Source organism: Pyrus communis, chromosome 17 (genome assembly GCF_963583255.1).
Source record: "Pyrus communis chromosome 17, drPyrComm1.1, whole genome shotgun sequence".
NCBI classification, from domain to species: Eukaryota; Viridiplantae; Streptophyta; class Magnoliopsida; order Rosales; family Rosaceae; genus Pyrus; species Pyrus communis.
In genome coordinates, this window is record NC_084819.1 from 8744865 (window position 1) to 8770895 (window position 26031).

General features: G+C 38.8%; 2 protein-coding genes across 2 annotated transcripts; both read left to right on the top strand.

Annotated features, from left to right (window-relative positions):
* Positions 1–761: 761 nt before the first annotated feature.
* On the top strand, positions 762–1699 carry LOC137721968 (uncharacterized). The gene is made up of 2 exons (XM_068460984.1): positions 762–847; positions 1162–1699. Exon 2 carries the CDS (start codon positions 1193–1195, stop codon positions 1697–1699), a length of 507 nt encoding a protein of 168 aa, XP_068317085.1. The 5' UTR covers positions 762–847; positions 1162–1192.
* Positions 1700–11710: 10011 nt separating this feature from the next.
* Positions 11711–13064, top strand: LOC137723155 (uncharacterized). Its single transcript, XM_068462328.1, has 2 exons — positions 11711–11796; positions 12111–13064. The coding sequence occupies exon 2, from the start codon at positions 12142–12144 to the stop codon at positions 12871–12873; it is 732 nt and encodes a 243-aa protein (XP_068318429.1). The 5' UTR covers positions 11711–11796; positions 12111–12141; the 3' UTR covers positions 12874–13064.
* The last annotated feature ends 12967 nt before the right edge of the window (positions 13065–26031 follow it).

The window sequence follows — 26031 nt, forward strand, 5'->3', positions numbered from 1 at the left end:
AACAATTGCAAATTCGTCTAAATTAAGTTCTAGCTTCTATTTGAGTCAATTTGATTGTTTTAGACAATTTGAGTTTTTCAAAGCCATTCTGAGTCATAGTAGTCTTGTTAAGAGTATTTTAATTTAGTTTTTATGTTTTTAAGTCAATTTAGAAGGTTTTAGCAAGCCCTCCTAATCCCCGGTCTAGAACGATCCCTCACTTATCCATTCTACTACAATTGTCAAACGAGGGTTTAATTTGAGTGTCAAGTAAATCTCGCATCAGATGACAATCGATATGTGAAGACAATCTGGGAAATCAAAGGCTCTGAAATCAATACCATATTTCATGTGCCTTTTACTGATTGTGGACCCAGCAGCCGAACCAGGATAAAATCGGAGAAAATCCCATAGGTCCTGATCTAGCTAAATCCCTCTCTCACTCAGTCCAAACCCGTACCTCCCATCTCTCTCCAATCCGTCAGTCCCTCTGTCTCCCTCCTCTCCTCCCCCCAACAACCCTCTGATCGACGCATCAGCCACAGGACACCCACCCGCATGTCCCTCCCGAAATCCCGGCGAACCTCTCCCTCTCAACCCTTCTGTCGCCCTTCCCTCTCTCTCCACGAGTCAAAGCCCAGATCCAGCCCAAAGAGCGAAGACCCGTTCTTAAGCCCAGTGGCAATCTTGTAAATTAATCGAAATTTGGGCTGAAATCAGCCGGGTGGCAAACTCGTAAATAAAATAAAATGAAATCCAACGAAAGTATAAATAACGCACAACCGAACCTCGCTGGAGAAGGCGAGGGCCCTTTTACGCTTCTGAGAACATTATCGCTTCTGGGATTTTCCCGGTTGAAGTAGAAACTGTAAGTTATTATCGTCTCTGGTTTTGCTTCGATTTATACATGTTAAGTTTTCTTATCATATTCCTATTTCTTCGATTTGCACAATTCACCAGTTGTATTTAGTTGCAGCAAAACCCTAATTTCTATTTAATTTGGATTTTCCAATTTCGTCTTAAATTCACCAGTTCTAATAAATTCACTAATTTACCTTGAAATCGTCTTTCTTTTGCATACCTATGATTGGAAGACCCAATTCCACAGAGGCCTCTGAAACCCTAAAATTTAACCCCTTCTTTTGTGAAAGGCCGAATGATGGTTTTACATATTCTACGCAGGTGAGTGTACAATTGGAGTTTAAAATTTGTGATGGGAGGTCATGGAGGTTTGAATATTCTGCCTCAGAAGCGGTGGAATGTGTACAACTTCGATAACAGAGAGAAGGTACGGCAGGACGAAGAGGCTGCGGCCAAAGAGGAGCAGCTCAAGCGTGAACAGTCACGAAAGCGGGATGCTGAGTTTCGCCTTGAACAGCTCCGGACTGCTCGTGGCCTGGCTCCGGTGAGCCAAGGGAAGGAGGAGCCTGCTGCAATGGAATCAAACCCTGCTGCAGTGGATTCGAAGTCTGCTGCAGTAGGGTCGAAGTCTGCTGCAGTGGAATCAAAGCCTGGTCATATTAATCTCTTCGAAGGGATTAAATTTTTTTATCCTACTAAGGGGTTGGAGAATGAGGGAGGAGAGGGTAAAGATGGATTTAAGAAAAATAAGAAGATGAAGAAAGAGGAGGCGAAGCCGAGGGTTGTGATAGCAGAAGATGAAAAGTATAGGTTGGGTTATGGAGTTAAGCGAGAATGTGTCCGCTGTTTTGCAACGTAAACTGCCTACCAAGTGCAAAGACCCCGGTAGTTTCACGATTCCTTGTGTGATTGGACATAATCATTTTGAACATGCCATGCTTGATTTAGGTGCATCCATAAATGTCATGCCTTATTCTATTTATGCATCTATGAATTTGGGTGAATTAAAACAAGATGGTGTAATTATACAATTGGCCGATCGTTCTAACGCGTATCCAAAAGGAGTTTTGGAAGATGTGCTTGTGCAGGTGAACCATTTAATTTTTCCGGCTGATTTCTACGTCCTAGACATGGAGGATTCAGCCCATTCTACATCTTTGCCGATTCTCCTTGGTAGGCCATTCATGAAGACGGCCCGAACGAAGATTGATGTATACAAAGGCACCTTGACAATGGAATTCGATGGGGAAGTGATTGATTTTAATATTTCTGAAACTATGAGATATCCCGTTGATGACCATTCTTGTTTTTCCATTGATGTTATCGATTCTTTGGCGCAGGTATACCTTGAAGAATTGAACGAGGACGCCCTGGAAACAACCATCACTAAGGCCATAGAACGCAAAAATGAAGGATTTGGGCCAATGCAAGGCCATGGCAATGAGGAGGAATTCTTTGCAATGGGTTCTAGTGAAGAAATAATTGAGGTTGTGGCAGCCCTTGAGTCATTGCCACAACAATATGGTAAGGTTCCACTCTCACTTTCAAATTCAGTTTCCACTAAGATGCTACCTTCTGTTGTTCAGGCACCATCGCTTGAACTTAAGCCGTTGCCGGACCATTTGAAGTATGTGTTTTTGGGAGAAGGCGAAACATTGCCCGTCATCATTTCATCAAGTCTCACGGCAATGGAGGAGGAGAAGCTTGTGAGGGTGCTGCGAGAGCACAAAACGGCCATAGGGTGGACTTTGGCCGACATTAAAGGAATAAGCCCTACCACATGCATGCACCGTATACTTCTTGAGGAGGGGGCTAAACCAACTCGAGAGGCTCAACACCGTCTCAACCCTCCGATGATGGAAGTGGTGAAGAAGGAAATAATCAAGCTTTTGGATTGCGGAGTGATCTACCCTATCTCCGATAGCCATTGGGTCTCTCCAGTTCAAGTCGTTCCCAAGAAGTCCGGAGTAACTGTTATTAAGAATGATGAGAATGAGCTCGTGCCTACACGCATTCAGACTGGATGACGCGTATGTATCGATTACCGGAAGCTAAATGCCATGACTAGGAAAGATCACTTTCCTTTGCCATTCATCGACCAGATGCTCGAAAGGTTAGCCGGTCATGCTTTTTACTGTTTTCTTGATGGATACTCTGGATATAACCAAATTGTGATAGCCCCGGATGATCAAGAGAAGACCACATTCACATGTCCCTTTGGAACATTTGCTTATCGTCGCATGCCATTTGGCTTATGCAACGCACCGGCCACTTTCCAAAGGTGTATGGTAAGTATATTTTCCGATTTTGTTGAAAAGATCATTGAGGTTTTCATGGATGATTTCAGTGTATTTGGGAGTTCATTTGATAATTGCTTGGATAATCTGACCTTAATTTTGAAACGATGTGTTGAAACTAACCTTGTCTTGAATTGGGAGAAATGTCACTTTATGGTGAAACAAGGTATAGTTTTAGGACATATTGTTTCAGAAAAAGGAATTGAAGTAGATAAATCGAAAATAGACCTTGTACGTCACTTACCCTCTCCTACTTCGGTTAGAGAGGTACGTTCGTTTCTTGGCCATGCAGGGTTCTATAGGCGTTTTATCAAGGACTTCTCCAAGATGTCCAACCCTCTTTGCCGATTACTTCAAAAAGATGTGCCATTCAAGTTTGATGAAGAGTGTAATTCGGCATTTAACCAACTCAAGGAGAAGCTAGTCTCGGCCCCCATTATTGTACCTCCAGATTGGAGCCTTCCGTTCGAGCTCATGTGCGATGCATCCGACTATGCATTAGGAGCTGTTCTAGGACAAAGAAGAGACAAGCGGCCGCATGTCATATACTATGCCTCTCGGACTCTCAATGATGCCCAATTGAACTACTCCACGACGGAAAAAGAACTTCTAGCTGTGGTTTTTGCTTTAGATAAATTCCGTTCATATTTAATTGGTACTAAAGTAATCGTTTATTCTGATCATGCAGCTTTGAGGTACTTGCTCACGAAAAAGGAAGCAAAGCCGAGGCTTATCCGTTGGATTCTTCTTCTTCAAGAATTTGATATTGAAATCCGGGATAAGAAAGGAAGCGAGAATGTAGTGGCTGACCATTTAAGCCGAATGATCCACGAGGAGCATGAACATGCCGTGCCTATCCCTGAAACTTTTCCCGATGAGCAGCTGCTATCCATTGAGGTAAGTGAACCATGGTATGCAGATTTAGTGAATTACTTGGTGACTAAACAAATTCCAAATGAACTAAACAAGCACCAACGTGATAAGCTTAAAAATGATGCACGTTTCTATGTTTGGGATGACCCTTATTTGTGGAAGTATTGCTCAGATCAAATTGTACGTAGATGTGTGCATAATTCTGAATTTCACTCAATTCTAAGCTTTTGTCACACATATGCATGTGGTGGTCATTTTGGCACACAACGCACTGCCCTCAAGGTTCTAGAGTGTGGTTTTTATTGGCCGACTATATTTAGGGATGCTAGAACCTTTTGTATGTCTTGTGATCGTTGCCAACGAATGGGTAACATAAGTACCAAGGACCAAATGCCGCAAACCCCTGTCTTTAATGTTGAAATTTTTGATGTTTGGGGCATTGATTTCATGGGCCCTTTCCCTCCATCTTATGGTTTCACTTATATCTTGCTAGCCGTTGATTATGTTTCTAAATGGGTGGAAGCAAAAGCCACCCGTACTAACGATTCTAAGGTGGTTGCAGATTTCGTGAAAACTAACATTTTTGCTAGGTTTGGAATGCCGAGAGTAATCATAAGTGATGGAGGGTCTCACTTTTGCAATCGGACCATTGAGGCGTTGCTAAGAAAGTACCATGTCAACCATAAGGTCTCCACACCTTACCATCCTCAAACAAATGGCCAAGCCGAGGTGTCTAACCGAGAAATCAAACAAATTTTGGAGAAGACCGTTGGACCAACAAGGAGGGATTGGAGCTTACGTTTAGATGATGCACTGTGGGCATATCGTACGGCATACAAAACACCCATTGGGATGTCACCTTTTCGGCTCGTCTATGGTAAGCCATGTCATTTGCCCGTAGAGTTAGAGCACAAGGCACATTGGGCCGTGAAGATTTTCAACATGGACATAGATGCAGCGGGAGTTCATAGGAAGCTCCAATTGAATGAACTTGAGGAGATTCGGAATGAAGCCTATGAGAATGCCCGGATGTACAAAGCCAAGACCAAAGCATTCCATGATAAAATGATTCGAACCAAGACCTTCACAGTTGGGCAGAAAGTGTTACTTTTTAACTCTCGCCTACGTTTGTTTCCTGGTAAGTTGCGTTCTAAATGGATTGGCCCGTTTGTTGTTACTAATGTTTTCCCTCATGGTGCAGTGCAAATCAAAAGTTCAAGGACGCAGCAAGAATTCAAAGTGAATGGGCATCGATTGAAGCCCTATTACGAGATGTTTCAGGAGCATGTCGTGGAGGAGGTACCCCTCCATGCCGTGGAACCTAGTCAAGCTTAAACGGAGGTACCGTCCGGCTGCAAGACGTAAAAGAAAGTGCTTCGTGGGAGGCAACCCATGCATCCGAATAGAGAAGAACTTGGAAAACCCTTTAAGAGACTTATTTTTATTCCTTTCTTTTTCTTTACTGCCTTTACTTTGCTTTCTTTCTCGTATTTGTTTATTTGCTTGCTCTGTTGTGACTTTCTGCTTAAAACATTGAGGACAAAGTTTGATTTAAGTGTGGGGGGGTAAACAATTTATATTTGCATGAATTTCGTGGGATTTATTCACCTATCACTTAGAATGTTGTTTCTTGCTGTTTTAAGCGTTTTTAGAGTGTTTTAGTGTTTGTTTGTTTGTTATTGTTTGTTTGTTTATTAATTGTGTGAGTCTATGATTGTAACATTGAGAAAATGTTTGATTTATTGATAGGCACTGCTAAACAAAGAAAGATGGTGCTTCACAAAGGTTGTTTGCTTGAGGCCCCACTACGTGGCTTTACTCTTGAAGCGGAAGGCGTAGGAACAGAAGGCATCGGAGCGGAAGGCGTAGGAACGGAAGGCATAGGAGCGGGAGGCATCGAAGATAGAGCACTCCAGGCCTCAATACTTGGCCAAGCGCTGGATGAGCCAGGAAAAAGGTGCCTCTGGAGGAAAGACGAAAACCTTTGACGGTCACTGTGAATCCGACCTTCAGACTCTTGCAGCTCATCAAGCTTCCTCTTCATGCCCGTCGAATAGTTGTTTGCAAGCACGTGCAAACTTCTATTCTCATACTTCAGCTGCTGGATCTCCTGCTTGAGACTTTCCACCTCTGCCATCAATGATTCCACCTGACGGGAGCGGGCAAGCAGGCGTTGGCCCATGTTGGACACAGAACTCGCACACTGAACACTAAGTGCGAGGGACTCTTGAACGGCCAACTCATCGGACCGTCCTGACAGCAGCCTACTATCTTTTGGAGTGAGGAGGTTCCTAGCTACTATTGTAGCTGTTGTGGCGTCCTGCATCACGGAGTCTTCACCTGTGAGAGGACCGTTAGAAGAAAAGAAAGAAGGGCGCCATACGTTACCTTGACGCGGCACGCCCGTATCACTGCTAAGGCTCAATTCCAAGCTAAGGTTCGATGAGTTTGCCATTTTTCAAAAGTGTTCAGAAAGAAGGGGTGGATGAAGTTAATTCTCAAAGGGCCGGAGTCGATTTTTCAAGAATGGGATTTCTTCAGAGTGTATTTGTTGGGGTGATCGATAGCTCCATAAAAAGCCATGGCGACGCGTCCACCGATTCAGAGATCCGGATTTTCCTCCGCAAATTTCGACGACGCATTCGCGGCTTTTCAGAAAACGCGTTCAGCTTTGTCAAAAGATATCTGACAAAGCTGATAACACGTGGAGGCCATCATCTCATTTACACGTCTTTAGCCGACAAGCGCAAAGTTCGGCGACGCTTTCTCTGCTTTTCAGAAAACGCGTGCAGCTTTGTCAAAAGAGCCGCACCCGTGACTACTTTTGCCATGCAGAAATCGAAGAGCCGTTCGTTCAGAAATCGAAGAGACGTTTGTCGACAAAGGGTAAAAGAATAGTATCACCACTTGCTATTCAGAAAATCCCTATATTTGTCGACCTTCATCTCTTATGGCAAGGCAGACTTGAAGAAAATGCCCACCAACTCTCTCTCACCTCTGAGGGCGCACTCCCAGCAAAGCCTTTTGAAATACTCAAAATTTTCTTCTTCCCCAAAGATGATACCAGATACCTGGAGTACAGATGACCCAGGAGGAAGCAGCACAACAAATACATGTGCTGATTCATTCACCGCTTCTTCAAAAGCAAAGGTATCTCATATCATCAAGGTCAAAAGCAAAAGTATCTCATATCATGCTCTTTCCCTGTCTTTTTCTTTGTCCTTGTTCTTACTCGCATGGCAAAGTAAAAGAAGCAATCAGCCGGCACTTGGAGTCAGTCTTCCGATCTGGAGCCAACTGCCTGGAATCTATTCCTGATTGCTTACCTAGCGTTGCTCTCGAGTAGTCATCTTCAACGGTTGATACACTTCCGGAGAAGGGACCACTTCTGCAAAGGGGAGCGAGTAAGGCAAGTGAAAATGATACATTGAAGCATGTGGAGACAAACATAGGCTGAGTTATCCTCCAACCCTTTTCAATACGAATTGGAAAGATTGAACAAAGAAACAGACCAAAGGGGTAAGCTCAGACCTTCGGGGGAGACCAAAAGAACCATCTTGCTGCCCAGTTCAAGAAGTAGCACAAAGGAAAATCAACGATGGGCAGAAACCAGTTCAAGAGTAAGCCTGTGGAATCACAAAGATCAAAGCCTCAATGCAATTACCAAGGAGAAGATGGAATTTACACTCTATAACCAGATTTGCGTCTCTAAACTCTTCTCTTTGTTAATTACATTATGCCATGTTTAGTATGTTTAAGTGCTTTTTGTGTATTTACTTATGCTTTGTGTGAATCTATGCTTAAAACATTGAGGACAATGTTTGATTTAAGTGTGGGGGGGGGTAACTAAGTATATTTGATGCAAATTCGTTGGATTTATTCACCTATCACTTCACATGTTGTTTCTTGCTGTTTTAAGCGTTTTTAGAGTGTTTTGTCTTAAAAATTCGAAAATCCCATAAAAATTTGAAAAATTGTTTTGAAAAACCCAAAAAGAGTTGTTTTAAAGTTGTTTTTGTGTGTGTGTTTGTGTCTTAGGATACCTTCCAACACAATGATAAGGATTTGGTTTATAATTGCATGACGGTTAGAAAGAGTTATAAACATAGAGAAAAGTTTGATTTACTCTTGGTATATGCTTGGTTATGGTTATAATGTATGATTTCACATGCAATCATAAAAGAAAAAAAAAAAATTTCGTTTTTGTAACATGCTTGAAGGAAGGAACTCAAACAAACGCTACAACCCTGAGAGACTTGAGCCTATAACGTTCTTTGGAGAGTATAATCTGTGATTTCTTGTTTTCTAAAATCGTTGCATGATCTCATTATTCTTTGCTTGGTTACTGCTTAGAAGGCGTTTCATCATATAGTTCCAAATGCTAGAACTCATGCCCATTTCATTCAAAGCATGTTATTGATTTGCATAACATATATCAAGATGAAGTTGTGTAGTTGCCACCATAGCCAAATAACCTCGCTACCCATATTTCGTATATGTTGTAAGTTTTACCCCCGTTGAGCCATGTTAACCCATGTTCTTTGTTAACCCACTTTATCTTCACCTAACCTAGAATATGACCGTCCTTACCCTTGTTCTTAAAAGATAGTGAGCATGACTTAATTGAATTCCTTTTGAGTTACATTATGAAAGAAAATAAGTGTGGGGGAGAGAATGTTTAAGTGTTTTTGTTTTGAGATTCAAAAAAAAAAAAAAAAAAAAAAAAAAAAAAAAAAAAAAAAAGAAAAGAAAAAAAAAAAAAAGAGAAAAGAATAAGTGATTGAAGAAAGGTTCCAAAACACCAATTCTGGGCGTAAATTGTCTAAATTCTCCCTTTTTGTTCAAAAGTTGAGTTTTCATTCAAAAGTGAATTCTAAGTTGATTCAAATGCTTGCTCACTATTTCTTTAAGAACCTTTGTTTTCCATATCCCTTCTTTGTTATCCACATACCCCAAGCCCCGTTACAACCCTTGACTTCTATCTTGAGTGTTGTGTATTTCAATTTGTGGAGTTTGAACTTGGTATGAGCTTATGGTGTCACTGGTTCTCGCGTCTAAGTAGTAGCATTCCATTCATGAGATCATATCTAAACTTGATTATTAACTCCAGAATTTGCGTTCTTTGTGATACATATATGTGAGTGTCGTTTTCATGTTTACATCAATCTTCTCACATATGACTAGATTAGGGTGTGTAGTTAGAAAATCTGAGTAAAAATTGAGTGCATATCTTGAAAGAAATTGAGCAAATTCTCTAAGGCATGTTACTACATTCAAAACATGGTTTTAAATGCTTAATTGTGAACTAGTATATGGTGACTATGATTAAGAATGTACTTAAGTGTGAAGATGACTAAAATCTGTGAGAATGATGATTTTTAACATGTCATGTGCATTGGAAATCCCTAAGACGGTTGTTGGAAGGTTTAGGTTGTGTTTTACGTGTTTAGTGTCGTTTTGTTTATTCGTTTTTATTCTGTTTTGCTCGAGGACTAGCAAAAGCTAAGTGTGGGGGTATTTGATAGGAGCATATTCATGCGACTTAAATGGCTTGTTCTCGTGCATTTACGTTATGTTTCTCTCGTTATTTTAGTCCTTTATGCTTCTTTTGTGTGTTTTCAGGTTCTAAGGGCCTAGGGAGCAAGTAAGTGCATTTTGAGGCCATTTGGAGCATTTTTGGGCATGGATTGGATAGCTTATCCATGGAGCCAAGAGGATGGACGAATTTGAAGGCCTTGTATGCACTTGAAGACACAAAACAATGGCCCTAACCCAATCACATAACACATTATGCCATACAAACCAACCTATTTTAGGCCCATTCTATGTACTTAAACCCTAGCCCTTTAAACTAGTTCATATATCTCATATTTCCATTCACAACACTTCACACAACACAAATACACATCCATTGCCGCAATTCCCCTTCCATTTTCTGTGCAGTTTTTCTCCTTCATTGCAGCCACTATCCAACACTTCCCATCCCTCCAAAACACTTCACATAATCCCCAAAGCTCACCTTAGACCTTGTGCTACAACAACGAGGAAGAAAAGAGTGCCTAAACGTTCATACAATTCAAGTTTGAGTTGTTGGAATGTTTAGGTGTTTCTTTGATTTCAAAGTTTAAATTTAATTCTCTTTGTTTTGTACGTATGAGAATGGAAGAGAAGAGTGCCTAAACGTTCATACAATTCACGTTTGAGTTGTTGGAATGTTTAGGTGTTTCTTTGATTTCAAAGTTATGAGGAACTAAACCCCCTTTAGCTAGGGGGTGATTCAAAATACATGTTTATGCTTGCAATATGAATTGATTACTTTTGGATGGAATTTCATAAGTTGTGGATTCAATTTGTTTAACCGTTTGAATGAATATGACGCTAGAATATAAGTGAGTTTCACCTAATAGTTACGAACTTATATTCACAAGTAGTGGAGGTTGCTTATAAACAATCGCGTTAAACGAATTCTTGGCATAAGTTTCATGCGTATTCCATAGTAACGAATGCCTCGTCAATGTTTATGATTTCCGTTGAACTTAATGATCTTTGTTGAATGTCTCTATCATGCGTATTCCATAGTTAGGGACTTTGATTAAGAATAAATTGGTTGTAATGCGTATTCCATTCAATCCAACGAATCTAGGGAAATCTGAAAGTTAATGTAAGTAGACCTAATTAACTTGGAGCATTGAGTTTCATAATTTATCGAAAGACCAACCGAAAATCAATCTTGTATTGCAAGTGTAACATGTGTGGAGAAGAACCCCTTAGCTATTCCATCATCCATATTTTTATCACATTCATATTTACATTTTGCCTTTAATTATATTCTGTCTTTTTAATTTAATATCGTCCAACCACAATTCCCCCCCCTATTTTGTTAAGTCTTAATCATTCGTATTTGTTTTACTTTTGTATCTTTAAGCTTTTGGAGTCATAAACAATTGCAAATTCGTCTAAATTAAGTTCTAGCTTCTATTTGAGTCAATTTGATTGTTTTAGACAATTTGAGTTTTTCAAAGCCATTCTGAGTCATAGTAGTCTTGTTAAGAGTATTTTAATTTAGTTTTTATGTTTTTAAGTCAATTTAGAAGGTTTTAGCAAGCCCTCCTAATCCCCGGTCTAGAACGATCCCTCACTTATCCATTCTACTACAATTGTCAAACGAGGGTTTAATTTGAGTGTCAAGTAAATCTCGCATCAGATGACAATCGATATGTGAAGACAATCTGGGAAATCAAAGGCTCTGAAATCAATACCATATTTCATGTGCCTTTTACTGATTGTGGACCCAGCAGCCGAACCAGGATAAAATCGGAGAAAATCCCATAGGTCCTGATCTAGCTAAATCCCTCTCTCACTCAGTCCAAACCCGTACCTCCCATCTCTCTCCAATCCGTCAGTCCCTCTGTCTCCCTCCTCTCCTCCCCCCAACAACCCTCTGATCGACGCATCAGCCACAGGACACCCACCCGCATGTCCCTCCCGAAATCCCGGCGAACCTCTCCCTCTCAACCCTTCTGTCGCCCTTCCCTCTCTCTCCACGAGTCAAAGCCCAGATCCAGCCCAAAGAGCGAAGACCCGTTCTTAAGCCCAGTGGCAATCTTGTAAATTAATCGAAATTTGGGCTGAAATCAGCCGGGTGGCAAACTCGTAAATAAAATAAAATGAAATCCAACGAAAGTATAAATAACGCACAACCGAACCTCGCTGGAGAAGGCGAGGGCCCTTTTACGCTTCTGAGAACATTATCGCTTCTGGGATTTTCCCGGTTGAAGTAGAAACTGTAAGTTATTATCGTCTCTGGTTTTGCTTCGATTTATACATGTTAAGTTTTCTTATCATATTCCTATTTCTTCGATTTGCACAATTCACCAGTTGTATTTAGTTGCAGCAAAACCCTAATTTCTATTTAATTTGGATTTTCCAATTTCGTCTTAAATTCACCAGTTCTAATAAATTCACTAATTTACCTTGAAATCGTCTTTCTTTTGCATACCTATGATTGGAAGACCCAATTCCACAGAGGCCTCTGAAACCCTAAAATTTAACCCCTTCTTTTGTGAAAGGCCGAATGATGGTTTTACATATTCTACGCAGGTGAGTGTACAATTGGAGTTTAAAATTTGTGATGGGAGGTCATGGAGGTTTGAATATTCTGCCTCAGAAGCGGTGGAATGTGTACAACTTCGATAACAGAGAGAAGGTACGGCAGGACGAAGAGGCTGCGGCCAAAGAGGAGCAGCTCAAGCGTGAACAGTCACGAAAGCGGGATGCTGAGTTTCGCCTTGAACAGCTCCGGACTGCTCGTGGCCTGGCTCCGGTGAGCCAAGGGAAGGAGGAGCCTGCTGCAATGGAATCAAACCCTGCTGCAGTGGATTCGAAGTCTGCTGCAGTAGGGTCGAAGTCTGCTGCAGTGGAATCAAAGCCTGGTCATATTAATCTCTTCGAAGGGATTAAATTTTTTTATCCTACTAAGGGGTTGGAGAATGAGGGAGGAGAGGGTAAAGATGGATTTAAGAAAAATAAGAAGATGAAGAAAGAGGAGGCGAAGCCGAGGGTTGTGACAGCAGAAGATGAAAAGTATAGGTTGGGTTATGGAGTTGCTGGCAAAGGAGTTAAGTTGCCTTGGTACCTTGACAGGCTGAGTGCGGATGCAAATGAAGAGAGTGCCAAAGATGATGAATCGTCAAGAGCAGATAAAGAGAAGAAGAACAAGAGTGGGAAGAAGACATTGGAGGAATTGAGAGAAGAACGGTTGGAAAGGGAGAAGCGAGAGAAGGAAAGGGAACGGACCCTGATACTGAACAAGAGCCGAAAAGATGGAGCTGCTTTTAAGGATAGAGGGTTTTATAGGAGGTGAGTTTACACTCTTGCAGTTAAATAGACATGAAGTTTGATGTTTTGATTTCAATTGTATTTTGTACTCTGTATAATGAAATGTTTTGGTAAGTAATGTTTTAGATGATGTATATATGGCGGTTACGTTTTGAATTGGTAAGATGATGTTATTGCTGTGTCTATGATGGTGTTACCATGATGTTGTAATATACAGTGGAATGATATCCTGCAAATGACAGTATGTTAAGATCTCACATCTCCTGGTTGAAAAAGTTATGTATAGTTGAGAAAAATCCAAGAACCTTCTGAGAATGGTTTTTGCTTTTTTCCCGTTGCACCTTGTTATCGATATCGAAGGGTTCACAGTGAAATTTTATGATTCATACAGCCAGCCGACACAACTTAATATTGAAAAGGCTTGGTTGTACCAAACATTAAACTTTTCAAACATTACGTTAAATGACTAAAAACCCAAGAAAGTATTTAATTTTGAAATACTATAATACAAGAATATAGTATTTAATGTTAAATGACTAAAAACCCAAGAATCTTCTGAGAATTGTTTTTGCTTTTTTCCGGTTGCACCTTGTTATCGAAGGGTTCACGGTGAAATTTTATGATTCATACAGCCAGCCGACACAACTTAATGTTGAAAAGGCTTGGTTGTGGTTGTTGTCGTGATTTTTAGCCTTGTCTTCTCCTTCTACGTTCCTCATTTTGTTTTTGTTTCTTGGTTCCCTTTTGATTTATTTAATCCTAAGGCTACATGAAATGAGGAGTGTAGGGGGAGAGAGGGATCGTAAATCACTTACCTTTATTAAAGTAAATGAGTTAAGCATGTGCAATTCTGTGGTCAAAGCAGATTGCGAGTTGCAATTGTGCTTGTATTTGGTTCATACGGAAGCCTATTGATCCGAACTACTTGTGGTGAAATCGAAAACTCGTATATACAGGGATGACGAACAATCACCGTATAAAAAGATTGGGAAATTTGAAAAAATAACCAAAATTTGGACATCATATAGAATTATAGCTACCCTTTTAAGTTTAAGATAATTATAATCAATAGTTGATACAAAAATACTAGTATACCCTTAGAATGAGGTCTACTTTTATTTGCCAAAAAGCAAGACGCCATTGCGGGTGAAGAAATTGATCCAACCGCCAGCCGTCGTCGCCACCATCTCCAGTAAGTAGCATGTCCGCAGAACTCTCGATTTTTCATTTTCATTTCGTATTTATGTCTATCTGTACACATCTCTTTCAGAAAAAATCTGTTTACTTTGTCGATTTCACTGAGGTTTTTGTGAAATTTGTTGATAGTGGCAGTGAAGCTACACTCTTTCATGTCTCCTCCGTTCGGTTAAGGTATTCCTGATTAATCATTCCATCATTAGTAGATTTCAAAGCTTTTAGATTTGTGAGTTTCTGCCTCCTAAGATCACACGTCTCACTTTTACTCTAACATGGTGACGAACTTGGAAATCCAAGCTGCTTGCATCGAGGTTCTCTTTTCATCGGTGTACCATCTGAAAGCAGCAGTTCTTCCTTAATCGACTGATCTTCTTGAAGTCTCATTAAAAGCACTTAGAAAAGGTCGGAGAAGGTATTGGACACAATTTTAATTTATTAGTTACTCTCTTTATGCCTTAGCATTAATGATCAAATGCTGAACGGACGACATATGTTGTTCTTCAGAAAAAATGACAGGTGCAGTTTTTTTTTTTTTTATGGTTAAGAGTGAGGAAGTTTATAGTGATTAAGGGCATATAAGTACTTTCATATCATTTTTTTGGTTATAATTATCATTTTCTGGTTATAATGATCATAAACTTTAAAGAGTGGCTATAATTCTATATGAGATCCAAATTTTGATTACGTTTTCAAATTTCCCATAAAGACCAACACAAAACGTAGTCCTAGTGACGTAATCAAATACATCCAACAGATAAAGACATACACAAAACGTGGTCCTAGTGACCTAGTTCGTGTAATAGATGTTTACCACATGTTTAACAAGTGAACCACATGCTCAATAGATGTTTTGACACAGGATGAATTGGTGAGAAAATAGTCTATTGTACGATTAGGCCCTCATAGAAACCTTACCCGACCACACGGGGAGAAACATGGTTGAAGGATAAAGAGGTCTCCACAACCAAATACATAGACATCAAGGCTAAGACAATTGAACATTTATCCGGCAGAAGCATTATCCTGGACACAACTCATAAGCCACGGTGACTCTTCTTGGATCCAAAATGATAAGGCCCTCTCACGAAGAATATCTAACAATCCAGTTTGCAACTCCATTGCTTTGCGAGGAACGACATGGATAGGGACAGCTAAGGGAAAGCCACGAGGTTATGAGACGAGCCACGAGGTTATGAGACGGACCACGAGGTTATTTGACATGCAATTGTCTTTACTCTCCACCTGGTTAGAGCAATTCCACTCCTAAAAAGTCTCATAGGCTATAGGCAATTCAATCCCTCCAACAATAACTGCTTTTAGTGAACACTAACTGTCCAAGTGTATCTCCACCCCTGAACTGAATAGCGCAAACTATTGGTATTAAAATATTATTATTATTTCTTTTATATAAAATAGTAAAAGATAATTTTATTTTTAATTTTCGGATAATAATAAAAGATCGGTTGAAACTGTTACATCCCACATCACCTAAGGGAGTGGATCTTGTAAGCCTTATATATATATTCCCATTTTTACCTAGCACGAGGCCTTTTGTGAACTCACTGGCTTCGAGTTCCATCAAAACTCCGAAGTTAAGCGAGTTCGGGCGAGAGCATTCCCAGGATAGGTGATCTATTGGGAAGTTGCTCATGAGTTCCCAGAAACAAAACCGTGAGGGCGTGGTCGGGGCTCAAAGCAGACAATATCGTGCTACGGTGAAATCGAGCCCGGGTTGTGGTGGGGGGCCGAGCCGGGATGTGACAAAAACCATTTGAAAATATTGAAATGTGGTGTAAGGTGGAAGAACATGGTTACGTATTTATAGTGTCCATCAAACTTTGGAATTGCAAGTTGCACATAGCTGTTTTCAGTTGCCATGTCGTTGCTGTTGCACGTTGAACGAGCTAATGTGTTTCAAGCTTTGATCTGGCCCCCTGGTGGTTCTTTGATACCAAATGTTAGAAACAAGAGATGTTTGATAAGAACGTAAATGGGTGTTTGATATTGCACTAAAAATTGGGAGAATTTCTCTTATTGAATACAAGAATATTAACAGCATTAAGGGCTAGTTTGGTATTGCTGTGAGAATAAACCGTTGTAAAATAAAGTTGTTAAGTGTTTGGTAAATTTATTTATTTATTTATTTATTTTGTAAAAGTGCTTTTAATTAAAAAAAGCAGTGTCTGAGTGTTTGGTAGATTTTTATATAAATTGTTTTGAATATGTTAAATGACTAAAAAGAATATAGTATTTAATGTGATGTAGTAATTGTCAAATACAATAATAAAGATCAAAGATTATAATTTTGTAAAATATGTGGGGGTGTACTTGTCATTTGAAAAGTTCATTAAATGAGCATTTTTTAGAAGCATGGTAGACTCTGTTTTTGCTTTTCTATGTTTTTCTACTTTCATTGGCAACAATTTTTTAAAAAACACTTTTTTTTGTTTGTTTTACCTGTGACAACCCGTCCCTAATTTTCCATGTAATTTCTTTCCTGATTGTGTAAAATGACGATTATGCTTTTGTTTGGCATAGTGGAACCTAATGTGGACGTTGTTATTTCGGCTTTTAATTTATTTTTTCTATTATCGTAATTAAATAGTACTCGTTATTACGGACGCATGAGTGCGAACTGGACTCGAATCGGATTTGTAACGAAGAAGTTATGCTTAGTTAAAGTGTGTTAGCAACGGGTAAAATTGTACACACGTGTGATAATTATTTAGTGTTGGGAACACTGTTTTTGATAAGGTGAGATAGATTTTGTGTACTTTAAAATTGTACAAAATATGATTCCCTCTCTTTAAAAACTGGTCCCGTGACCTTAACACACCCACCAATCAGCTTTTCCCCTTACTTCTCTCACCCAATCAGAAACCTTCTCTCTTGTCCAATCAGAAGTTTTCCCTCTCTGTCTCTCTCTTTTCTTTAGTTCATGCCGAGTCTCTCTCTTTTTTCTACAACAACAAAGAACCATCATCAAACCTCACGGATCGAACCTCAAATCACCACCATCGTACTTGTCTCATCTTCACGAGTCCATCCGTACGAGCCAATTAAAAAAATGATCGAGTTTTGAGCTTCCAACTCAGAGCTCCGACTCGGGTGTAGGTTCTCCCGCGACTTTCTGTTCGAGTTGCAAGGTCTTGGAAGGTCTAGAAGCAACTACATAACTCCCTGAGGTCCCTAGCCTAAGTTTGAAGTCAAGCCAACATGTAAACACGCGACTTTGGGACGTTTGATATAGGGCCGAGATCTTCGAGGCATTTTTAGTCCATTTCCGTTCACTTTTTTGGACTTTTAAACGATACAATCTTGTTATTCTCTTCTTGAGCTTCATTTTCATATAAAGTATGTTAAAAATAGTTGTGAACTGAGGAAGTTATGAAGTTTTAAAGTTTTTACAAAATCCGATCAAAATTTTCCAGATTCCGGCGAACTGACTGTAGAAGAGGTTTACTGGAGAAGGAGGAATTTGCCGTTAAAGTTAACAAAATATTCTGACTCCATTAAGGTAACGCCGTTAACTGACGTCGTTATTTTTAACTGAGTATTCCGTCAAATCTGACAAAATATTCCCTGGGGATCTGCTAGAGCATGCAGGTGTGTGGCCTACGCTTGGGCGCGTATGTGGCCGCGAGCTGGTGGCATGTGGTGGTGTGTGAGGGTGCATACTGCCTGGTGGCGGCGCTTGGTTGACATGTACGGGTTTGTGACGTCGAGTAGAACATTTTTGTATATTTAAACCCTTTGTTTGAGCAAACTACGGGGGATTTTCCTAGTCTTTTCATGTATGTTCTAATTAATGTTTCACATATAGGAGAGAATTATCCCGAGGAAGTATGAGGTCAAGCAAGGCTTGGAGGCTACGACCCGACCACGTATCAGTGAGTGGGCAGTTGTTTTTATATATATTATATATAAAGTTTTATACTTTCCACAAATGCTTTTAGATTAATATTATGCCTATCAGGCCATGTTATATTTCATTTTAAAAGTGCTATTAAATTGTTGAGATTTATAAATTGTCATGGCATGTTCATATACATTTTACTTGCTCATCATTCCTGGTTGCACTGGTGTAGTACTTGCCCCGGACCAGGGCTAGGGCTTTGCATGTATGTTCACATTGCACCGTACGCTCACCTTGGATCCATTGTAGGTTCCAGTCCTATCCCAGGTTACAATAGGCAACTAGGACTCATATGTGATGCGCCTAACACCAGTCTTCATGTGATTGTAGTACTAGAGCGTATATTATGATTACACCCAGTCCTGTTCATGTCAGAATCCCTTTGCATGAACTTGTGTTTTAACAAAGATTGATGAGCACTTGATTTTCTTATGCCACAGTTGGGATATTATGATTTGTGTATTTATTGAATTATTGTTGAATTATCTTTGATTTCATACTTATACGTAGTTGATAGGAGCATATTTATGCGACTTTGTTAGTTTAATTCCTTGTATTTAGTGAGTTAGTTTCTAGTTATTTTAGTATTTTAAGCTATTTTCGTGTATTTGTGCGTTCAATTGGCTAAAGTGGCAAGAAAGTGCAATTTGGAGCATTTTGGAGTAGTTTTGGGCTTGGAATGGATAGCACATGCATAGAGCAAGGTGGATGGATGAAATTGAAGTTCAAGAAGGGCTAGGAATATGCTAAAGAGTTGAAGAAATTAATTCAAGACTTGGAAGACAAGGAATCAGCTACAAAGAAGGAAACATGAGTCAAACTTCCTTATTTTGACTTAGTCAATCCTAGTATTTTCCTACTTATGTTCCAACTACCAAGAGGATTCCAAATCACATTAGGACACTTAAATATATGTTCTAGAAGACTTAGTCCTATTTCCTAGTCCTTGCCGCACCAATTCTCCCTTTCCCTTTCCCTTGTTGTGCAAGGCACCACCTTTCCTCTTTCCAATTCCTTGCCGCAACTTTCCTACCCTTTTCTCTCTGGGATTCTGAATTTAATTACCCTTTTTCCTTGAGGATTTGGAGTCCAATTCTTTTTGAAAACATTTAATTAATGCCTTACCCTTTTCTCCCTTTAATTATATGTTTCTGCCGCAAGAAAAGAGGGGAGCCCTTCACCATTCAACCATTCAGCCATTCATCCTTTCCACACACACATCCGTGCCATACATTCATCCTTCCATCACCATATTTCGAACCACCTATCCATCATAACCCAATATCATACACACACACCTTGTGCCTGATAGGAGCATATTTCGGCGACTTAGCTAGCTTATTCTTGTGCATTTGTGCTATTATTTCCTAGTTAATGTCGTATTACAACTCAATTTCGTGTGTTTGTAGGTCCTAAGGGGTAAAGTACCAGGAAAGTGCATTTTGGAGCAATTTTGGACACTATGTGGATAGCTTGCATATGGGCCAACATGGATAGACGAATTTGGACTTCAAGAGGCTAGAAATGTGATAAGAAGAGGAAGGACCTAAGCTAAAGACAAAGTGGATAAGGAAGTAGCTCAAAAGAGGAAACCCTGTCCAAAACCTTATCCAACATTATCCAAAACGTTATCCAAACCTTATCTCATCTTATCCTATCCAAATCTTATCATGTCTTAATCCTAGTTGCAAGGGGACCTAAATAGATAATTCTAGAACCTATTTCTAGAAGCATCATTTTCTAGAAGGCCCAAATCAGCCACAAAACTCATTCTTTCTAGAAACCCTACAAAGGTGGCGCATCAAACCCTTTTAGAAGGCCTTGCCTTGCCTTGCAAGCCATTCCACCCTTGCCCTCACTTGTGCCGCACCTTCCTAGGCCTAATTCCTTTTGGATTCTGATTTCTAGGGCCTAATTCTTGTTGGATTTGGGTTACACAAGCCTTATAGGAAACTAAGTGGGCCAAACCCCCTCCTAGGTGGATTTGATCACCCTTGGCCGAACCCTAGGGCCCTAGTCCACTAAATCTGTTAAGTGTAACCCTAATCTACTTAACCCTAGGACTATATAAACATAAAATCAGCCAAAATTTCGTACCACCCTTTATGCTATTCAGAAACCTTGTGCCGCAACCCCTATTCTCCATTCTTCAACCTCCATACACCTCCATACACCTCCATACACATCTGCCGCACCCCTACCACCATAATCAGCCATCCTCCATCCCTCTAAACAAGAGCACACCATTCAAAACCCCCAAATCCACCACACACACCTTGTGTCGCAGCAAGGAGGAGGAAGAGAAGCCTAGCCGTGCATGCCATTCATCCTGGAATTGCTGAAACGTTTAGGTGTAATCTTTCTTATGATTTCAATGTTTAAATTCAATAATCTTTGTTTTACAAGCATGAGGAACTAATCCCCTTTTGGCTAGGGGGAATTTCGAAACCATGGCTATATTTGCATGATGATTTGATTACTTTCAGTTGTGATGTCATGAATGGTGAATTCAATTTACTTATCTGTTTTAATTAAAACTTGTTTATGTATATGAATTGAGAGTGCACACTTGATTTGCATGCATAAATCTGATGCTAGGGTATAAGGAAACTTCACCTAATCGTTGGGAACTTATATTCATGAGTAGTTAAGATTGTTGGTCACAATTATGTTAAGTAAATTCTTGGCATAAGTATCATGCGCTTTCATAGTTACGAATGCCTCGTCAACACCTATGATTTCCATAGAACCTAATGATCTTTGATTGTTTTTCTATTATGCGCTTTCATATAGTGAACTTTTAAGGAATAATTTGATTGCAATGCACTAATTCCATTCAATTCAATGACCTAAGGGAAATCTGAGAGTAATTTAAGCATACCTAATTAACTTGGGGTGTTGAGGTTCATAATTCATTGAATAAGCAACTGGAGATTGTGTTGTATGCAAGTATGCCATATGTGGAGAAAAACCTCCTAGCCATCTCACCATCCACTTAATTCCATCAAATTCGTCCAAATCTGCCCAGTTTACATTATTGTTTTGTTTGTTTGATTTTCGTCCAAAACCAAATCGCCAATTGTCTTAGAGTGTCTAATTGGTTCAAATATGTTTTAGATTGTGTTTTTAAGAGTTTTGGGTCAAGTTAGAACCAATTTTCGTCCAAGTTTGTGTTTAGGCTCAAAACTGCCCAGTTTGTGTTTTTAGGCAGTTTTGGGTGTTTTTAGCTTATTTTGAGTCTTGTGAACTTGTTTGGAGTCTTTTTAAGTTGAGTTAAGTGTTTTAAAGGTTAGTTTTATTTATTTGAGTTAGTTTAAAGTGTTTAGCAATCCCTCCTAATCCCCGGTGTAAGAACGATCCCTACTTATTTATATGCTACAATTGTCAAAAGAGGGTTAATTTGTGTGTTAAGTTAATTTTCACATCAGTGCTGTAGATTTGCAAAGAGAAAGGAAGGAAGACCCCTTGGAGCCATGCCTGCCATTCAAGATTGGATTGTTAGAACGTTCTTAGGTGTATTCAATCTTTTGTTTTCAATGTTTAATTTAAGTTTTCTTTGTTTGATTGCGAACATGAGGAACTAATTTCGTTTTGGCTAGAGGAGAATTCAAAGCCATGAACATATATGTGATATGAATTGATTTCATCCAATTATTGTTTCATAAAACATAAATGTGATTTTCTTAACTGCTTGATTGATAACTTATTCTTATATGTTGATTAAGGATGCATACTTAGTTTGCATGCATGAATTTGATGCTAAAATATAAGGGATTTTTCACCTAAACGTTATGAACTTAGATTTGCAAGTAGTGGAGGTCGCTAGTCACGATCGTGTTAAGTAAAATTCATGGCAGGAGTATCATGTTGTTCATAGTTACGAATGCCTTGTCAATGCTCATGATTTTCACAAAGCTTAATGATCTTTGATTGTATCTCTATTATGCTGTTTCTTGTAGGGAACTATTGAAGAATAATTTGGTTGCCGATGCGTATTCCATCCAATTCAATGACTTAAGGAAAATCTGAGGGTTAATTAGTGCTGTTCACAGTTAATCTGAGGCATTGTCATTCATGGTTTATTGGAATAATAATTGGAAATTGATTTGTATGCATATGTGTCATGTGTGGAGAAGAACCCTCTAGCTAGCCTATGAACCATCAATTCACCCAAATTCATCTCTTTACTTAGTTTCTGCAATTTGCATGCTTTTACTTTAAATTCATCAAAAACCCAATCCCCTTTACTTTGTTGTGTCATATTAGTTAGAATTTGTCCTAATTTGTGTTTTTGAATGTTTTTTTTTAAAATCAATTCAATTTTCGTCCAAAGTAGGTCCTAGTGTCTGTTTTGAGTCTTTTTTATTGTTTTGTGTAGTTTTTAGTTTAATTAGCTTATTTTGAGTCATATAAGTCTAGTTAAGAGTCTTAGAGTCTAGTTTTCTATTTTTAAGTTTGGTTTTGTGTTTTTAAGTCAGTTTAGAGTAGATTAGCAATCCCTTCTAATCTCTGGCCTAGAACGATCCTTACTTACATCTTTACTACAATTGTCAATAAGAGGATTTAATTTGAGTGCTATTATAAATCACATCAGTAGTATGATTTTTTTGGAAACTATACTTGTCTTACAATGAGGGGTTAGCATGTTCAGAAAATAAATGTGTTTCATAAACCTTTGTTTTTGCCCACTCACACCTTCTATTTTTCGCCCCTCCAGGACTTAGTAGCTAATTCTCTGTGGCGTATGAGGGATCTCTGGCGATTCTGACATTCCAGATAGGAGCATATTTATGTGACTTAGTTAGCTTGTTCTTGTGCATTTGTGTTGTTATTTCTTAGTTAATGTAGTAATTCAAGTTATTTTCGTGTGTTTGTAGGTCCAAAGGGTTAAAGTACCAAGAAAGTGCATTTTGGTGCCATTTTCGGCACTAAATGGATAGCTTGTATATGGAGCAAGGTGGATGGATGAATTTGGAGTCAAAAGAGGCTAGGAACATGCTACAAATCAGAAAAGGAAAGTTCAAGACAAAGAAGATAAGGAAAGAGTAAGAAATATGGAAACTTATCCTAACAACCTTATCTTATCCAAACCTTATCCTATCTTATCCTAACCTAATCTTGTTCCACCTTAATCCTAGCTGCAAGTGGACCTAAAAACAAGATTTCTAGAAGTCTTATCTGACCCTAAAAGGGTGCCGCACCCTTCCCCCTTTTATCTCTTCTAGAAAACCCAAAATCAGCCACAAAACACCTAGTTTCTAGAAGGCCCAATTTTGGACGAATTTCCTAAACCTTTTTCCTTTTGGATTCTGATTTATTAGGCCTTATTCATTGTGGATTTGCGTTATATAAATCATTTTCTGAAATTAATTGGGCCAAACACCCTCCTAAGTGGATTTAATGACTTGTGCCGAAACCTAGGGCCCTAATCCTTAAAAATCTGCTAAGTTGTAACCCTAATCTAATTAACCCTAGGGTTGGCTGAATTATATATTGATATTTTCAGCCACAAATTCGGAGGAGCCCCTTATGCCATTCAGAAAATCCTTGCCGCAACCTTCCACCCTAATTCTCCATCATTCATTCACTCCATACACCTCCATCTACAACCTGCCGCACCCTTCCACCCTAATCAGCCATTATTCATCATCCTAAGCAAGAATACATCATTCAAAACCCCCAAAACCACCACCCACACCAAGTGTCGCAGCAAGGAAGAAGGAGGAGAGCCCTTAAACGTGCATGCCATTCGACTTGGAGTTGCTGGAATGTTTTAGGTGTAATCTTTCTTGTGTTTCAATGTTTAAATTCAAGAATCTTTAATTTGTGAGTATGAGGAACTAATCCCCTCTTAGCTAGGGGGGATTTCAAAACCATGGCTATATTTGCATTATGATTTGATTACTTCCAGTTGTGATTTCATGAATTGTGAATTCAATTTACTTATCTATTTGAATTAAAACTTGTTTGTGTATGTGGGTTGAGAGTGCACACTTAATTTGCATGCATAAATCTGATGCTAGGATATAAGGAAGCTTCACCTAATCGTTGTGAACTTATATTCATAAGTAGTAAAGGTTGTTAGTCACAATCATATTAAGTAAATTCTTGGCATAAGTATCATGCGCTTTCATAGTTACGAACGCCTCGTCAACACTTATGATTCTCATAGAAATTAATGATCTTTGATTGTTTCTCTATTATGTGCTTTCATGTAGGGAACTTTTGAGGAATAATTTGATTGCAATGCGCTAATTCCATTCAATTCAATGACTTAAGAGAAATCTGAGGGTTAATTTAAGCGTACCTAATTAACTTGGGGTGTTGAGGTTCATGGTTCATTGAAAAAGCAACTGGAGATTGTTTTGTATGCAAGTATGTCATGTGTGGAGAAAGACCTCCTAACTAGCCCATCATCCATCTATTTCCACCAAATTCGTGCAAATCTGCCTAGTTTTAGTTCTTGTTTTGTTTACTTTATTTTCGTCGAAAACAAAATCCCCCTTTATTTTAGAGTTCTAACTAGTTAGAATCTGTTTTAGATTGTGTTTTCAAGTGTTTTGATTCAAGTTAAAACTAAAATTCGTCCAAAATTGTGTTTAGAGTCAAATCTGCCCAGTTTGTGTTTTTAGGCAGTTTTGAGTGTTTTTAGCTTATTTTGAGTCTTGTGAACTTGTTTTGAGTCTTTTAAGTTTAGTTAAGTGTTTTAAAGCTTAATTTTATCTATTTGAGTCAGTTTAAAGTGTTTAAAGTGTTTTAGCAATCCCTCCTAATCCCCGGTTTAAGAACGATCCATACTTACATATATACTACAATTGTCAAAAGAGAGTTTAATTTGTGTGTTAAGTTAATTTTCGCATCAATTCCCCAAAATAAGTGCAGGAGCTTATTTCCGATTGTGTAATAAGTACCTTAACTAGATTCGAGTACTCTACGTATGTCATATTGTCATCTATGCTCTGACTACTTATGTTTTATGGGTTCTTCCCACTATTGCACACTCTCTTTAATAGGTTAAATAAATGCTAGCTTTGGTTTAGATTTGTCCACATTTTATACATCACTTTCCTTTTGGTTACATCACCTTCGGGTGTCGGCCAGCATGGCTCGATCTCGGTTGGGGTGTGTCATTACCAATCACATTTAATGTTCCAGATTTTTTAATAACCCTTTTTTTTTTTTTTTTTAAAGCACCACAATCCCAAACCGACCCTAAATAGGCTTACAAAGAAACTGAAATTGAAAACAAAACAGCCCACATTTAACAACCCTAATTATGTGGTACATGACTAAAGTTTAAGTCAAACTAAACTACTTGTCCCTCGAGAGTAGCGATTATTAACCACTACTTGAAACAAACCCTAAAAACTAGGAAACTCTAACAACTTCAACACTCGAAGTAGGGAATGAGGGGTGACGCATTAGGCTTTGTCTTTATTGAAATTACACAATCACCTTCAATTAACGGGTGTTAACAGGTGATAACAAGTTTCGCAAGTATACCAAAATGACCCGTTATTTAACGATTAAGTAACAGGTTCATCATTAATGACCCGACCCTTTATGCATCCACCCAAGTAGATTGAGTAGGGTCTACCGGTTGAATCTAAAATACCAGGTCTAGCCTAAAGTATTATAGCAATTAATCGTATTTTCTAGGTTATAGTTTTATTTGCAAATATGTTATAACAAAATATTTTCATGTACGTCTAGTTGTATCTGTTAGGATCCTTAAAATTGTCTTATACATCTTCCTTTGTTTCTTCTAACATATTTAGTCGAAATTGAATTTATTGTTTGCTTTCTTAGTTCATTTGACATGCAAACTGCCTCTACTCTTCAGCTAGGCAGAATAAGAGGGGATGGGGAGGAAAGCAATATCAAACACCAATAAAGTTTAAGAGCATTTTGAAAGAAAATGCCAATTTCTACGTGGGAATTATAATGTTTAAAAAAAGCATTAGAATTTAGTTGGACTAAACTATTTTAAATCAACATGGATTGACATATTTTCTCTTTCTGTCAATTTTGACAGCAATGTCTTTTTTTTTTCTTTTTTTTTTTCTTTTT